This window comes from Pleurodeles waltl, chromosome 8 (assembly GCF_031143425.1).
Source record: "Pleurodeles waltl isolate 20211129_DDA chromosome 8, aPleWal1.hap1.20221129, whole genome shotgun sequence".
In the NCBI taxonomy this organism is placed as follows: Eukaryota; Metazoa; Chordata; class Amphibia; order Caudata; family Salamandridae; genus Pleurodeles; species Pleurodeles waltl.
Window position 1 is genome coordinate 1,257,127,089 of NC_090447.1, and position 18,461 is coordinate 1,257,145,549.

Consider the following 18,461-nt stretch of genomic DNA (forward strand, 5'->3'; position numbering starts at 1 on the left):
CTACCACCTAGACCCCAAAAAAAAACCAAAAAAGCATTGGTGTTCTACCTTGATTGTACAAAAGCATTCAGGTGGATGACCAACTCTTTCTATGGTATGTGGGTGTGAAGAAAGGTCGGGCAGTGCAGAAGCAGACCATTTCCAGAGGAGTCATACGCTGCATTATGATCTGTTACGCACTGGCCATAAAGCAACCCCTCGAGAGTTTATGGGCTCATCCTACCGGAGCTAAAGCTGTGACCACTGCGTTAGCATACAGAGTTCTGGCCATAGACATCTGTCAGACAGCAGCGTGGGCATCTCTGCACATATTTAATCAAACTACTGCCTGGGCAGTCATGTCCGTAGGGATGGGCACTTTGCCCATTTAGTCCTGCAGGACTTTCTCGTTTGAAATTTGTTCACAGACCCACCTTTGGGGATGGTATTGCTTTGGTATCTATTTGAAGGTAAGGAATCTGCAGCCAGAAGTTTCTAGCAGATGGACAAGTCACTTACCTTTGGTAACTCCTTATCTGGTAGAGACTATAGCTGCTGATTCCTTACCGACCCACCAGTCCTCCCTGCTCTGTGAACAGACTTGTAGGGGCAGGGACTTCCCTTCAGGGCCCTAGTTTTGACACACCAGTGGTCAGTGTTCTTCATGGCTCTGCTCTTCTGAAGTGGAAACTTGTGAACAGAAACTGACCTTGGTGTGCCTGGGTGGCACCTATATAAGAACCGTGACATAATTTCTGGTGTGGACAATGATAGACACAGAGCGTATCAATGCTATCAACCAACGTGCAGGGGCACTGCTCACAAAAATCTTCCAGATCAAGTCTGACATCATGGGAGAATTCAAATGTAAGGTATCTGCAGTTAGAAGTCTCTATCAGATATATTTCATCTTTCATGACACCACATGCTGCTGCCCATGCAGCAAAATTGTGCTGTTATGTGCCAAATGCTGGTTGAGCTATACCATCAGTATATACTATGTAATTACTCTGATCAGAGACAAAATGTCGCTGGTGAGAGGGTATTCTTGTTCTCACTGAAGGAATTCTTGTTTGCAAAGTGGGGTTAAAGACATAGGCCCTCATTACAACCCTGGCGGTAAATCCCTCGTTCCGTCGTGCAGAAGACCACCAACATTCCGTTGCGGCTGTGGAATTCCGCTACAGGTATTACGACCCACAGCTCGGAATCCACCACAATACAGACACCCACACAAGTCCGCCACACCAAAGGTCAGTGATAAACTGGTGATACCAAAACCCACAGCGTCCCGACAACAGGAATACGCCACACTATCACGACCCACGAATCAACGCGGCGGTCTTTTAACCACGGTGAACCATTGGCGGTACACACCGCCGCGCTCAAAATACAAACACACTAACAAAACACAACCACATTGGACAATTCAAAATACACACACCTGATACACATACACATACCACACCCACACACCCAATCCAATATATAGCACGTACCCACATCACCCACAAACCCTTACAACCAAAAATTTGAAAGAAGGCAAGAGAGAGAGACTACCTAACACAACACCAGCATCCACAGACACACAACACCATCACTCATACAACATCCACGCACCTCAAACAACACACACCAACACATCCCCTCACACATCACAACAGACAGCACCTCACACATCACCCAAAGCACATCATGGCACCTCAAAGACACCCCAGGTTCTCTGAGGAGGAGCTCAGGGTCATGGTGGAGGAAATCGTCCGGGTAGAGACACAGCTATTCGGGGTGCAGCAGACATCCATAGCAAGGAAAATGGAGCTATGGTGCAGAATTGTCGACTGGGTTAACGCAGTGGGACAGCATCCAAGAACACAGGATGACATCAGGAAGAGGTGGAACGACCTACAGGGGAAGGTACGTTCTGTGGTATCCAGACACCCGATTGCTGTACAGAGGACTGGCGGTGGACCCCCACCTCCTCCCCCACAACTAACTACATTGGAGAAGCAAGTCTTGGCAATCATGCATCCTGAGGGCCTCGCAGGAGTAGCAGGAGGACTGGACTCTGGTAAGGCAAATCTTTACTACTTTATCCCACCCACCCCACCTGCATGCCATCACATACTCCCACCCTCACCCTCACACCCATCACCCCAACAACCCACAGATACCCCACTAACACAACTCACACATCCCAAAAATAAGACCTGCATGTAACACCAATGCATGGACACCCATCACCAAAGCATGTCCAGTAGAGAGACTCACTCATTCCCCAAAATCACCAATCACAGAAGGGCCAAGCCAATAATGCAATCAAAGGAGTAGAGGGTAACTCACCCATTGCACAAGATGGCACACACAGAATAACATTTACACCCCAACAGGACCCCTACACAACGTCACCGGACAGGAGGTGCCAGACATATCCAGTCCCCCCACAGAAGAGGCACACAGTGACAACAGCATCTCTGCACGCCTGGATCAAGATGACCAGCCCGGCCCACCAAGGACCTCGGGACAGTCGGTTCCCCTGACACAGTCACAAACCACCACTGAACCTCCCCCCTCCGGAAACACCACACAACACCCACCCAGCGGGCCCATCCCTCTGTCCCCAGGACATGTCAATCAGCAGTGTGTCCACCACTACAGGGAACCCAGGCAACCCCACTAACACAGGACGATCAGGGACCTGGGGGCAGTGGCAGTGGGCACACGGTTTAGGGGACAGAGGCACAGGATAACAGGGAAGCTGGGAGGACTGCTGTGCGACAGGGGGAGGGCAGGCCCAGGGAACCGATACTCCACAAGGCACTCTCCAACATCATGGGAGCTTATCACCATTCCCAGGAGACCATGGGCACGGTACTGGCCAAGTTTCAGGAGACCCAGCGGCTGCAGGTGGAACACTACCTGGGGATCAGGAAGGACTTGAAGTCCATCAACACCACCCTGGTCACCATTGCAGGGGTGCTGGCAGACCTTCTCAACACCAGGAGGGACACAGTGGCACACCAACGGGCCCCTGACACTAGCATGGACGATGAACAGCCCTCCACGTCCGTCAGCGCTAGTGGCCAGGAGGCACCGCCACAGGAACAACAGGCCACCAGCACCCCACCCCCTGCAGATGGAGAACCACCCCGCAAACGGTCCCTGAGATCCAGGAACAAGACAGAGAACATTGCCAAGACCCCGCCAGGAACTAAGACCCCCCCTGAATGTCACCCTTCTGTCCCACTTTGACACCCTGTCCACCTTAAACTGCCATGGCTCCACTTCCTATGCCCCATTGGACAATGCACCTGTGAAACAAATAGACAGGACTCTGCCATGGACATTCCTCCACCATCACCCCAGCCCATTTTACAACCCCCTCCACTTATTTGCACAGAAATAAACACACTTGAATCACAAAACAATCTGGAGTCAGCCTGCGCTTTCACAAATGTGTAATTGCAATATCTCTGGAATATAGCAATGTCAATGTACTTGTTCACATACTAATGTAACACAGCTGTAGGCCAGCAGTAAACATAGCAGAGGGCACAAAGTGGGACCCATATCTGTGAAATGGAAAGCCAAAGTAACAAATCAGGGTCCATACACTGAGTGAAAATGACAGACTTATGCTAGCTCCAACAACAGTATGAGATGTGGGAAGCAGTTACATCTTCTTACCTGTGTCTCACTGGAAGTATTGCATGATGATGTTGTTTCGGTTGTCCACATCTTCTTCTGCCTACTTTTCTTCACTGTCCACAGGCTCCACAGCTGCCACAAGTCCACCATCTGGCCCATCCTCCTGCAGAAAAGGCACCTGGTTTCGCAAAGCCAGGTTGTGCAGCATACAGCAGGCCACGATTATTTGCCACACCTTCTTCGGTGAGTAGTATAGGGAGCCACCTGTCAGATGGAGACACCAGAATCTGGCCTTCAGGAGGCCGAAGGTGAGTTCTATAATCCTCCTAGTTCGCCCATGTGCCTAATTGTAGCATTCCTCTGCCCTTGTCCTGGGATTCCTCACTGGGGTCAGTAGCTATGACAGGTTGGGGTAACAAGAGTCACCTGCAAATGTCGAGGGCCAACTGTTAGACACACACTAACCCTTAGGGACAACCCCATACCCAAACAGCTATGTCAACTGTGTTGGGACCTTGGCCTCACCTATTAGCCACACACAGTGCCTCTGGAGTTGCCCCATCACATAAGGGATGCTGCTATGTTGGGCAATCTACCATTTTGAATGCCATCCATAGTATTGAGAGGCATTTGCAACTAACAAATGCATACTTGGAGGGCATTCATTCTGGGCAGGCGGCCCAACAGAGAGCCTTTCAGACTCTGGCCTCAGCACTGATGGCAGCCATTGTCCCTGTATCCAGCCTCTCCCCTCCAACTTCCTCCACCGACCCAATCCCCTGTACCTCAGCCTATCCAAAGCACACCATCAGACCAGCATGCACACTCATTAACACACAAGCGTGGACATGGCAAACATAAGCACCACACATCCCACAAGCACTCACACAAGCACCATCCCCATGCAGACACAGCAACATCCACTGCCTCCACTGTGTCCCCCTTCTCCATGTCCTCCTCCTCCCCCCCTGTCTCGTCTCCACTCACACCTGCATGCACTACATCCTCAGCCACTACCTCCATCACCAGCACGCCCATCACCACACACCGCTCACGTGCAATCACCACCCCCACTACCATACACACAATCCCAGTGTGTCTGTGAGCCTTCCTCCCAAAGTACACAAACGCAGGCACACACCCACCCAACAGCCATCGACCTCACAACAGCCTCTGGCCCATGCACCTTCACACAAATTCAGCAAACGTACACCTCCTACAACCACTACCTCTTCCTCCATTCCCAAACCCACTTACCGTCCCAGTGTGTCTAAAAAACGTTTCCTGGCAAACCTTGACCTCTTCCTTTCACCTCCCCCACCCCATCCTTCCCATAGGGCCAGGCTTTCCAGGTCCCAGCCCAGCACCACAGCCACCAAATCGCCAGGAAAGGTGGTGCTAGCAACTGCCCGGTCATCGAGTGCGCCACCAATCAGGGCTGCCAGTGTGCCACGTAGAGAGGGCAAGGACATTCCACCACCTGCCAAGGTGAAGAAGGTGCCCACATCCAAGGGGGAGAAGCTGCACCTACCAGCCACCAAGGGCTCCGCCAAAAAAAAAGGGGATAGTGGCAAGGCACCTGCGGCACTATCAAAGGTGGGGAAGGGACAAAAGCAGAAGAGCAGGTCAGGACAGGGCATGGTGGCACTGACTGAGGGACTAGTGTCACCGTTTCTGTCCACGACTACAACAACCTGTACGGCGGCGAACACCACAAGCTGCCCCGCCACCAGCACCGCCACCTGCACAGCCACAGCACCGCAACCTGCACCGCCACCAGCACATCTGCAGCCTCAGCGACAGTCCCCAGCATCTTCCCCAGTGGGCAGCCGTACGAGGCTGCAGGAGACGTCCTGCTGTGTCTCTCAACAGGTGCTGACTCATGCACCACCGCCAGCACCGCCGCCACAGACACCTCCGTAAGCACTGCCACCAGCCCCGCAACATGCTCGGACAGTGGCACCACCGCTGACATGGCTACCATCCCCAGTGGTCAGTCGTCCGAGGCCGGAGGAGACTTCCTGGACCCTGAAGCACTCTAGGCACCAGGCCCCCTCCAGAACCAGTGGAGAATGACATCCACTACCTCAGTCCTTGGCAGGATGAAGCACTCTGGGCACCAAGCCCCCTCCAGAACCAGTGGAGAATGACATCCACTCATCTGATCATTGGCAGGATGAAGCACTCTGGGCACCTGGCCCCCTCCAGAACCAGTGGAGACTGTTATCCACTTGAGAGACTGTGGCTTTGCACTCCCCAGGATAAAGCAGTGGGCAAACCACCCACTGGAAAGACTTGAGAGACTGTGGCTTTGCACTCCCCAGGATAAAGCAGTGGGCAAACCACCCACTGTAAAGACTTGAGAGCCACCCACTGTAAAGACTTGAGAGACTGTGGCTTTGCACTCCCCAGGATAAAGCAGTGGGCAAACCACCCACTGGAAAGACTTGAGAGACTGTGGCTTTGCACTCCCCAGGATACAGCAATGGGCATGAAGCCCCCTCGTGTAGCAGTGGCGTTGTGCGTTCATCCGGCTGAGGTGCCCCCCTTCCCTTCCCCCTGAGGTGCCTGTTTCATTTCGATCTGATGCCCCTGCAGTGCTCTCTCCGTTTCGAGTCAGGTATCTTGTGTGGGCTTCGCCCATGCATTTTGGGACCACTGGTCCACGGACAATGAATGGTACACTATCCGGACTTGTGTAGTTGGTGTACATATTTGTATATATTTTGAACTTTCATTATCTGATTTTTCATGATTATAATCGTTACAATCATTTACTTTAGTCCTTGCGTTCTTCCAGGAGGTGTGGGGGTGTATATGTAATGTTGCTGCATGTATTTGTGTGTATGTTGTTGTGGGTGAGGGTGGGGGTATTGCGTGTTGCGTGTGTGTCACTCTCTTTTCCCTCCCCACCTCCCTTGTGTTGTAGGTGCAGTACTCACCGTGGTCGTCGACGGCAGCTGTCCTGCTCCTGATAGAGCAGGAGGAAGACCAGCATAGGCAGTACGTGTAGTTCGGGCTCCATGGGGTCCTAGTTCTTTGTTGGGTGTCGAGAGGTGAGTGGTTTCCCTTCTGTGTACTGTTTCTGCCGTGCTTTTGATAACGTTGGTTCCACCCCGGAAAAGGTGGCTGATAGGCCTGTTGTGATACAGTGGGCGGTACTTTGTCCTCCGCATGTCTGTTGGCGGTGACTGCCGTGGTGTTTGTTTCTACCGCTGTGTCGGTCGGAGTGTTAAAGTGGCTGTCTATGTTGGCGGTTTCCACCATGGTCGTGATTCCATTTTTTTTAATGCCGGCCTGTTGGCGGTATTACTGCCGCTTTAACACCGACCGCCAGGGTTGTAATGAGGGCCATAGTCTACATCAATAGCTGTTAAGGAAGTGCCCCACGGAATCCATTTCAGATGCAAGGATTTCCTGTTAGGAACACTGGCCTTAATGACAGCCTATAAGACTGGAATGGGGGTTACCACAATTATGCATTTCCCCTGAGCCAGTGGTCTTTCCTTTATAACAGCCGTCTGAACTGCATTCAGTATTTTTTCAGTGGATGCAAAGCACATTTCAGCATTAGAATATAAATGCAATTGGCGCTGTGTCACCCTCATTGAAGGAGACATATGTATAGTCAGGGGACCCCGCAATTATGTTGGTCACTAGGTTAGTTGTGTTGACACGAGTATGTAAGTGTCTGATTGCAAGAATGTCAGTCTGAGTATATGTGTATGTTCTGTTGTCCAATGTGTACTGAAGAAATCTGGGCAATTTAAACCATACAACGGTTTAACCTGTTGTGCATAATCTGGTATGGATATTTTCCCAAAATTCAGAAAGCCTAATCTTGACTGTAGCATTTCTATGGTGTTTGGTGGTTGTAAAACAGCACACTTCTCTAAAAAAATGGGTTGCAAGGCTTTTGACCTAATAAAACAGCTCATATCTCAAAAACAGGACACTGACCAAGGTAATCTTTGATTTTTGAAAATTGAATTGTAGCCACTTTCGGGAAATCCCAAGATTATGCAATCTACTCTAGCTAAGTGTGTGTTCAAGTCATCATCAGTCAGATATATGTCATCGACAAAGGACAATGCTTTAGAGTCAATTTCTTGTACAACTGATGTTACTCAGACAGAGAACAATCCTGGACTGATTTTATACCCTTGATGAAGTCGACAAACTTTTCCCTGACTTTCCAGGGTGCGGCATACAGTTAGATCTCTGCTTTCAGGTGCTATAGTCTGGCAGAAAAGTCCACTGGAAATGTCCAATGTTGTTTTGTATTTTGTATGACTATATTGTCCACAAAACCCAAACTTTGTGCATTTTGTATAGTGAAAATGTGTGTGTGACAGTTTAAATGTCTGTATTCTAAGATTATGCTATGGGAATAATCTGGTTTCATTACAGGAAAAAAGCATTATTAACAGGAGACCTACATGGTTCAATTGCTCCCTGTTATTCTAGTTGTAAGAGAATTTCCCTCAGAGGAGCTTTTGCTTCTTGCTTTATTGGACATTGTGGTTGCACTTGTGGGCTACAGCGCATAGGTATTGTATTGTAAGGGGAACACTTATCACAACCTTCACTGGTATAATGTCGGGGCTTGTGCAAAAGCGCAACCTTCGGCATGCGCAACTTTGACTGCTTCAGGAACTAGAACAGAAAATGAAGGTAATATTACATCTTCTTCTTGTGGGACTATTCTAACAAACTCAGGAAGCCAATCTACCTCAGCCAAGAGAATGTCATAGGTATGTGTTGTTACTTCCCAGAAAATTATGTTAATAGTATGTGGTACATCACCCTCAAATTGGATGTTAAATCATAAAGTCTGTCGGAGGGCTCACCCGCTGATCTGGTGCTTCAACTTCAACAAATTTTGGAAGATTCCAGCAAAGTATCATGACCTCTGCTACGCTGTCTAGCAGTGTCAATGCCCACATTGTGTTCTGAAGGAGCATTCTCAATAGGTGTGGCATACTTATCTAAAATACCTGACACTTTTTTCTTTTTAAACTGCGATTTTTCCTGTGGAAGTTTCCATTTCTTTTTTTATTATACTGCTTCAAGCGGATATGCTTTTTTGTACAATCTAGAAAGGAGTTTCCTCCTGTCTGGTGGGTACCTTACCATACGTATGTTAGTGACTGGAATAATTGCACAGCTTGAGCAGCCCTTCCTGGGGGCAGTTGTTATTGTACACATAACAAACTGTGTTAATCTTCTATATAGTCTAATCAGACTTGTGCATTGGGTACAGAGTTTACCAACATTTAATGGTGCCAAATTTGGGTATGATGTGTAGCCACGCTAAAACTAGCCGGTTTGCTCCATCATTGCTGAAGGGGCCCAATCTTGCATGTTGCAGTAGATGTGGAAGGATGCCTCAGAACCAATGTTGATGTCCCTGAAATGTTAAAGGTATTTCTAATTGTTGATAAGGCCTGTAAAGGTTAGGTGCTCTGGCCTTACTGTATGTATGAAATATTTGTGTAGTTGCATCTGCAACAATAAAGTCGACCCATGAATAAAAAAACTTTAAATTTATATACTTCGTGGACCGCTACCACAAAGGTAACATCTTCACCTACAAGAAGGAGTCCTTGTCTCTCTAAATGTGCTTTAACAGCATGGCTACAATTAACCACAATGTTAATTGCATTTGTCATTTTAAAGAATAGTTGTCAGAGAGGATACACTGTTGTGCGATGGTCCCTCTAAAGGTTCAAACGTGCACAACCTTCAAACTAAACTAGGAGTTTCCTATTAAGCTGAGGAGGACGAATCCCTAACACCACGGACGTCTCTGCATTAAGGTGCAATGGGGGACCTTGGGCATTTGTAACAACTACTCAGGGGACCCATTAAATAAGTACCTGACCTAGAACGTTGGAGGTGCCATGTTATACGGTTCCAACAAATTAAGTAGGACTGGGTATCGGGTCAAGATAAACTTCAAGGTATAGGGACTCAGTCCGTCTATACCATTAGGAAATGATGACACAATTACTAGCTAGCTTATAGTGCTTGATCTGAACCCCCTAAACTTACCAGGGTATTAGATGGTATCTGCAACCCTGAACATAACTACTCGGGTTCCCAAGGAAATCGTGGAAATAGAGCTACCTTTTGTTGTCACTCTGCATGCCTAAGGTAAGCCACAAGAAAGATACGAAAATGTCTTTTTAAACATTTATTGCAACAATCGCATTCTTGCATAGAAAGCATGAGCTGTGATTATTAGGCAGATGAAATAAAGCATGGTAACCAGCATTATAAAAATGGAAAAAAGAAAAACCATTCAACCATCCTAAGGTTACTGTGTTTTCATACACCTATCTGTTACTATCTACACTATCGAGAGCATAGTTGGAGTACACTCTGCCAGATCAATTAGGATAGCCTAACACTCCATACCAGGATAAGATGTACCGGAGAGCAGGGGAATCAGTCTGGTGTAGTGCAGGCTATTGTTACTTGCAAGATGGAGGTCAGACCCAAGACCTGCTCACATTCAGAAGACTCCGCAAGTCCTGGCTCTTCGATCAGTAACAGCAGCTCCCCCGCCACCCCCACCCCCCAGCGCCTTGAAACCCTCACGGGTACGTAGAGCGCTTTATAAATTCAATGATTGATTGATTGATTGAGAGACAGCAGGGCTACATCTTGGTCACAATGCACTGAGCTCTAGCATGATCCTAGCAGAAGTGCCTCCCTCTGCATGCAGCAGAGAGGTAGTTTTTATAATTAAAGTAATGTTCATATTGCACTGTGTCAGAGGAGCAGAACTGATGTGATGATCTGGCTGTAATTTCGAAGCTGTCTCAAACGGACAATAATGATACAAGAGCATAGTGTTCTGTGTGCCTTCCCTTGGACAAGGTTTACAGACTGCAGGGCAGCAACGCTTACAAGGAATAGGCTGCATATATAATGTTTTCTCAGTACATTAGCGCACGAGTGAAAAAACATGTAAAAAGCCACCATCAGAAAAGATGCCAAGCTAAAATGTGCGTCTAAAATGGAGACTCTATGTGGGTATTGTTGTGCTTTATCACAAAGGGAGCGCCGGTGGTGGACTTAAGCATCAAAATATGAGAGTGGAAGGTAGAGGGACAAAGCTGCAGACGTCTGAAGACCAATATGTGTGGGCAGGCAAACACAAAGAGCTGGCTGAATTGCTGATTGTGAGCACTGTGACCTGGGAGAGTCCCCTGGGACCGACAGGGATTAAAGAGCGAGGTGGTACTGGCAGTGACTGGAAGCAGTAGTTGTCAATGTTGCAATAACAGCCTTAGCTGCAAGCTTCAGAAAGCCTGTAAACTAGTCAGGAAGGATGGGGGGAGCAATAATGGCAGTCGTAAGCTCTGCTTAGGAGCCTAAAGTACAGAGTCAGCATTAGATGAAGAATTCTCTGTTAGCCTATACATCAAGTGAGGGGCATGAGGGGAGACAGGAACCGACTGCAGAGGGAGACGCTGTTGACAGTGCTGGCCATCCTGGAATCAGCAAGCATTGCAACCGGAACGAGGGAATGATCCATCTTAAGAATGGACAAACACAGTGCATTCGCATGATGAGTTATGCCATCCAGTGGTGCTACGCTCCCACATAGCTTGTGTATAGCAGACACTCCCCCTCAAAAGCCCAACAGTACTTTATGTTCACTGTGTAAGAAGCAGAAAGGCTTCCACAGAGCAGAGATAGAAAAGCATTGTCCTGCCCACAGCCACTGACGATGGATTACAAACTGGACCCAGTTGCTGTGCTCACCTATCTAGTGGCACCCTGGCTACTTTCTGATCCTAAATGATCCCTACTCACTCCTTAAGCCTCAGTGGGGCTTTCTCTTATCAGGCAATTTGGCAAGCAAGCAGCGGGGGCATCTTTGTGGTCCCTTGAGGGGCTTGATGAAGAATGCTGTTACCCGATGCAGTAGCTTGAAAAGCTGGTCGAGTATTCTCTGAGAGTGCAGTTTACTGCATGGAGCGACGCATGTAGCAGGACGCTACTGACCCACCATCTTAGATGCAGTTGTCTGCCGTCAGCACGCCGGAGCAGCTTCAGCCATGGAGCATGACGGGTGCTCAATGTGGTGTCCTCAAGCACTGGTTAAACTCAAGGCGCTTTGAAAATGTTTCAGTGTAGATTGTGTTTCATTGCGCTAGTGCCAGTGCTTTAAGAACAAGTTACTTACCTTCAGTAATGCCTTATCTGTCATCATTCGGCTCTGGAAGTGACATGTGGGGTACCTATATAGGCACTACCCAGGCGTGCTGACGTCAGTTACTTTTGCAACTTTCTATGCCAGGAGGGCGGAGCCATGATGAGAACTGACCACTGGTGTGACATGCTAAGGCCCTGAGAAGGGCTTCAGAGTCATTCGCACTGAAATCCAGGATAGAGGCTGAAACATCGGTATCACAACCTGAATATCCTGGACTTGCTGCTTGGGAGATTAGGCCCGAAAATGCACTGTGTCCAGAACAGTTCCGATAAAAAAGGAGCTTCTGAGAGGGAGTCATGTGTGACTTCGGCATGTTTATAGTGAACCGCCATCACCTTGGTGAACACCTGAGGGGCCTGGTAAGGCCAAAGGGGTGAACTGAAAGTGCTTGTGGCCTATCCTGAACCACAAGTAAAGTCTGCGGGCGGGCAGGACAGAAATTTAGACGTAAGTATCCTGCAAGTGCAATGGTACCATCAAGTCTCCTGGGTCTAGGGCAGATAAAACCTGAGCAAGAGTGAGCATTTTGAACTTCTTTTTGAGGAAGAGATAGAGGGACCGGCGGTGTCCTTTCTGGGCACCAGGAAGTAGCTGGAATAACAACCACAAGCTACTTCTGACACAAAGACCCTCTCTACAGCTCAGTTGGCTAGGAGCCCTAACCTCCTCATGGAGAAGTGCCAAGTGATCCTCCATCATCCGATCATAGACTGATGGTATGAATGGAAGGGAGTAGCCCCTCTGGACTATTTTCAAAACCCATCTGTCGGACGTGATGGACTGCCAGCGGAGCAGGTGATGGTGAATCCAGCCTCTGACTGGTCCCTGGTGGGGAACTGTCAGACTAGGAAGGTTTGGAGGCAGTTGCGAAGGGGGCTGATTGACTTGCCAGACCGTTGGCTCCCTTATACATGAGGATAGTGGATTCCATGTCCTCAGTCAAGCATAGGCTGAGCAGCATGCACAGCACAGTGGCTGGAGCGAAACAGATGTGGCTGGCGCCCCTTCTGTAGCCACAAAAGGGGCGAAAAATAGACTTAGGGGGATGAGGGCTGCCGCAAGGCCCAACGACCTGGCATCAGCATGAGAATCCTTGAAGTGGTCGAGTGCAGAGTCTGCTTTCTCTCTGAAGAGACGGGTGTCTCTCCCATCAGCAACTGCTTAGGAGAGAATGTCCTGGGCTTCCTCCAATACCTGTGGCAGCACTTTCGCAACTGTATCCCACAGCATATGGGAGTAACGGCCCAAGTGTGTCAAGCCTCTTAGATTCTCTATCCTGGGGTGCGGAGGAATGCACCCTGAGAAGTGGAGGTATGAATAACCAAGCTCTCAGGGGTAGGGTGTTTCATTAGGAACCCTGGATTCCCCGGTGCAGGGCAATGATGAAGGGCAATAGTCTTGTTCACAGGAGCCGCTGTGCTGGGTTTGGACCAGGTACCCAGCAGGACATCAGTAAGGGCTTAATTAAAGGGTAATAGGGTTCAGAGGACGAAGCCCTAGGCTGAAGCAACTCTGTCAGGAGGTTAGTCCTGACTGCCACCAAAGGCAACTTGAGACCCAGTACCTCAGCCACTCTTTGCACCATCACTGAATAGGACACTCCCTCCTCCGTAGCCACAGTAGAAGGAGAAAGAATACCAGTGTCTGGGGAAACAACCAAACGACTAGCTTCACCCAGCTCCATACGGCAGTCCAAGTGTCTTGAAGCTGGTATTTCAAAGGGCCCAGTGACCCCTCCCTCTCCTCACCGTACCGCAACCCATTAGAAAAAGGGTCAAGATCTGACACAGGGGACAAGGCCCCTTCTGGCATCGCGGGACGTCGATCCGTCTCCGTGTCCGAGTTGGCAATGAGGATGGAGTAGACGTCGCCCGGGGCATGGGCAGAGCCAGGAGCGTCGGCATCAGAACCAGCACCAGGGAAGGTCGGGGTGGTATAACCATTGCCGGTTCGGATCCAGGAACAGCTCTATGGGTGTCCTCTGGAGTCGAAGCCAAAGATGCTGGCACAGAAATCAAGGAGCCATCTACTGACCCGCGGGGCCCTGAGGCACTTCAGCAGAGTCAGACTGCCCAAAAATGAGGTGTATGGCCTCATAAATACTCTGAGTTGGGCAAGGGTCGCTCTGGCTCCCAGAAACTGGAGAGACCCGGAGCCGATCCAGACACAGGCTCCCAGACAGAGGCCTAGAGCGAGGACACTCCTGATCCATCAACTCATCGGCCAACGGACAGGGTGAAGTCGAAGAACATTTGTTTTCCTTCGACTTCTTCAGTCGCCTCAACTCAATCACCCCAAGGACTTGGAGTGGACGACGATGAGTGGGGCCTCCGCGACCAATGCCGGGATCTCGACTAAGATTGGGACTTACGCTGAGTCGAGCGCTGGGCCACAAGGAACTTTAGGGACCACTCTCTCTGAGCTTTCGATTCATAGCCCGGCATTCAGAGCACAACTTTGGGTCATGGTCATGCTCCAGACACCAAAGGCAGACAAGGTGTGGATGCGTTACAGACATTGCAGGATGGCAGGATCCACAGGGCTTGAACCCGGTCTTATGAGAAGACATCCTCGACACACCAGGAGTGCAGACACTCAAAAATCTTCAACAAAAAGTTGAAAAAGACCAGTCAAAAAATGTCTGAAGGGTAGCTCTTTCTTCAAATTGGCGCTGATTGGTGTGAAAAAAAAAGAACTGACGTCAGCGTACCATCTATATAGGACCTGCAACGTCATATCCAGCGCAGATGATGCCGATGGAGCCAGTCGACACCACTTAAAGGTGCACAAGGGTACTGCTCGAGACAAATCTCCAAATCCAGACTGGTACCTGGGGGAAATTGCATCTAGATCTATCAGATAGCCTTTTTTTGGATATACCTCTGACATGGTGCTTAAATACTGAAGGAAGATACAGTACATCGGAGACTGTAGCAGTAGGATGTTCTTTTTTTCCGTGAGAAGACAATGGTCAAGAGTTGAGAAATTGAAACAACTGAGCAGAGCTCAAGCAGACTCCCTCACACACAACGTGATGTTAGAAATTTGAATATGGTGGCTCTGCAGGGGAAGAGTGGCCCAGGGTCGAGTCTCTGATTGGCTGGAGTTTGAGTCTATTACAACAATGTTAACTGGTTAACAATATCAATTGCTTTTTCGATTCCACAAATGTACTTACATAGAACTGCTTGTTTTGAATACCATGGGACTCTCACCATGATGACAGGAAAGTTTCAAGCATGTGAATGTATGAAAGATTAAATACTGGAGAACTTTACATACCACTGGCAGTTCCTAAACCAGGGATAGAAGCCAATGTCTTGCTTCATTTGTTGTTAGCAAACAAACTTGCAGGTTCACAAAGCTGCTGGTCTGCCACAAATGTCACTCACATAGCGATGATCACAATTATCTTAGGTCTATATCTTCAGGTACTTACATACTGGTTTCCTTCTAAAGTATGACAATAGAGGTAGGCACATATCCCTCAGCGTTGCGCAGTCATATGTACATTATGAGATTCAGGACATCTTGGCCTAATAAAGTTTAATGTTCAAGACTTCTATAATTCCATGCATAGTCACGGAGCAAGGAAATCAGGCAAAAATCTAGGATTTTGTTTTTGTGACTATAAATATGAAAATGACCCATGAAGAAGTGTGCCCCCAATTATTCTGATCAACATTTTAAGATCAAACACACACAGATTGCCTCCAACAACTCTGCTTTTGATATACCTAAACCTGTACCAAAAGATAAAGCTAACACATTTGACTAAAGAAACTCAGTTTAAGTTGAAGGAGATAATTTCCTAGGAAGCCGATAATACAGATTCATAAAATGGCACCAAAGTTATAAGGAAAGAAAAAATGGCTTTTCAATGGAAAGTCAGACCTAACAATAACAACACAGACACACACAATCTATTTACAATATATGCTATTGATATATGCTAAATATAAATATATATAGATATAGATAGATAGCTAGATTGATAGATAGAAACCTCTTGATCTACACAAAACGGTGACAGTGCTGCAGTGTAGGGATTTTTTTTTCAAAAATTTAGTTTTTTCAAGCACAATGATAAATGAAATTTCAAGTGATGAACACTACAGCCCCTTTAAACACTTTAATAGTCTGCAGACCTGACTTGGAAGTCTAAAGACTAAAGAAAGTCTAATCCCTCCAGCTATGTACTATCAATCCAGAGCTATAAAACTTCCTTATTACCCCTATAGATTTCTCATACCTGAGCCCTAAACCCTCCTTACCACTCCTAAACACTGCATATATTTGAGCTCTAAAAATCCTTGAATCATAGAAACAACTTACTATCACTAAACACTACCTATCCCTGAGCCCTAAAAAACCCTAACACCCCTTAACATGACTCATAGCTGAACTCTAAAAACTCCTCATTATAAACTATCCATCCCTGACCTCTAAATGTCCTCATTACACCTCTATACTATCCATCTCTGAGCCTTACAATCTCATCACTACCCCAATAGACACCATCCCAGAGCCTTTTAAATTCCTTATTAACCCATGCACTACAGTCCCGGAACCCTAAATACTATAAATCCCTAAACATCCAGTACTACACCCATATAAACTTAAAAATGAATACCATAAACACCTATTTTAAACTTATTTTGCCCACATTTTATTTCATTAAACTTTAGTTAATTAAAATTAAATTGCTTTGAACCTAAAATTTAAATGAAATTACTATTGCACATTTAAATGATGTAAGCTAACAAAATATTTATTTACATATATATATATATATATATATAGACACATATATATATATGAATATATATATATATATATATATATATATATGTGTGTGTGTGTACACACACACACACACTAGTACATATATATGTATATATGTGAAACACATATATTGTTAAGGTTAGGTCACTTAAAACTTACCAGCAAAATAAATACCTGAGAAGTAAAAGCTCCCATGACGTACTGATTCCTGATATACTGAACTCGAAGTAATGGTGACATACCTTAAGAAACCGTTTCAGGTGCATGTGATTCTTTTCAAATTAAAGTCTGGCAGTCAAAATTTTGTACAGACATGCCACTTACCTTATTAATGTGTCATCATCTACAATAACAAGCCAATGGGTTTTTGATGAGCTGCTCTTAAAATATCTTTCCAAAATAGCAAATGTCTTTCCACAGTGACCTAAAAAAAGCATAATGATTTCAAAGATAATATATATTGAAAGTAAAAAATCTAAGTTGAACAACAAGCAAAAATCTGTCCATGGCTACGTGTTGAATATTCCAAATGGTCACTGTAAAAACTGGATTATTGGCTGAGGTGGTGGAAGTCCTACTCAAGCAACAACCATTTGCAGTTGCCAGTTATTTTGTGCAGATAATGAAGCCATTCGTTTTTAACTACACACTTTATCATAAAACTCCTGGTACAAGTGCTGGTACATTGTTACTTCTTCAAACCGCCTTTAATTCTCCACCTCTGGATTGCTACTTAATCACAGCGGTCTGATTTGGCCACTTAGATCAAAGTGAATATTTGTCACCTAGTGTGAGAAATTGGGTTTTTGATTGAGGCAGGTGAAGACCTTTCTCAAGCACATACAAACCTTGTCAAGGTGAACCACAAAAATCACTAAATTAACCGGTGCGTAACCCTCTGGTAGTTTGGCATAAATCAGTCATGTTTAATTTGGAGGCAAAGTGAAAAGTATTTATGTAGCACACAAGCAGTAATAAAGTGAAAACACGACACAAGAAAAATCCCAAACCAATTTAGAAAAATAGAGTAAAGTTTAATAAATAAAATTATACAACAACAAAAATCCAATCAGTAGAACCAGAGATATTGTTTCAGGTAAGTACAGCACTTAAAAGCAAAAAGAGCTACTTGCCAATCTAGTTGTGCTACACTGGGAGAAAATCACAAGTTCAGGCCAATCGCAATGGTGCACAGGCTGGATACAGGGCCCAGGTTAATCCAACTGAAGAAGTTAAGTTCTCAAAGTCAGTTTCAAAAAGTCTAGTTTGCAGTGGAGGAGCCCGTGAGGAATTCGGACAGCGTTGAGGATGGTTGTTGCTTTAGCACGAAGAACAGGACAAGTGTCACAGATGGTCACCGCTGTAGTGAGAAGATCTGGTCAGGCAATCAAACTGTCATTGCTGAAGGGGAAACATCCTTTATGCCGACTTTTTTATAACGAAGTCCTGGTTAATGAAAGCGGAACAACGCTTTCTTTAACCACGACTTAGTTATTTTGTGCCTTAACCACGCATGTCCTGAACAACGAACATGCATGGTTAAGGTACAAACAAGGGAGTCGGCTGAGGAGGACGACGCAGATGACGAGGCGACGACTCAGGTAAGTGGGGTTTTTAGGTTTTGGGGAGGGGGTGGGGAGTCGGGGGTTTTAGGTTTTGGGGTGGGGTTGGGGCGTTTTTGGTTTTGGGGAGGGGGTGGGGGGTTTTAGGTTTTGGGGTGGGGCGTTTTTGGTTTTGGGGAGGGGGTCGGGGTTTTAGGTTTTGGGGTGGGGTTGGGGGGGTGGGGCGTTTTTGGTTTTGGGGAGGGGGTGGGGGGTCGGGG

At 47.0% G+C, this 18,461-nt stretch overlaps 1 protein-coding gene across 1 annotated transcript in view; it reads right to left on the reverse strand.

Moving 5' to 3' along the window:
• Positions 1-18,461, reverse strand: part of B3GLCT (beta 3-glucosyltransferase) — a 902,740-nt gene that overhangs the window by 245,316 nt on the left and 638,963 nt on the right. The window contains exon 12 of the mRNA XM_069205575.1: positions 16,964-17,063. Coding sequence (XP_069061676.1) covers positions 16,964-17,063 — 100 coding nt within the window. The remainder of the gene's footprint in view (positions 1-16,963; positions 17,064-18,461) is intronic.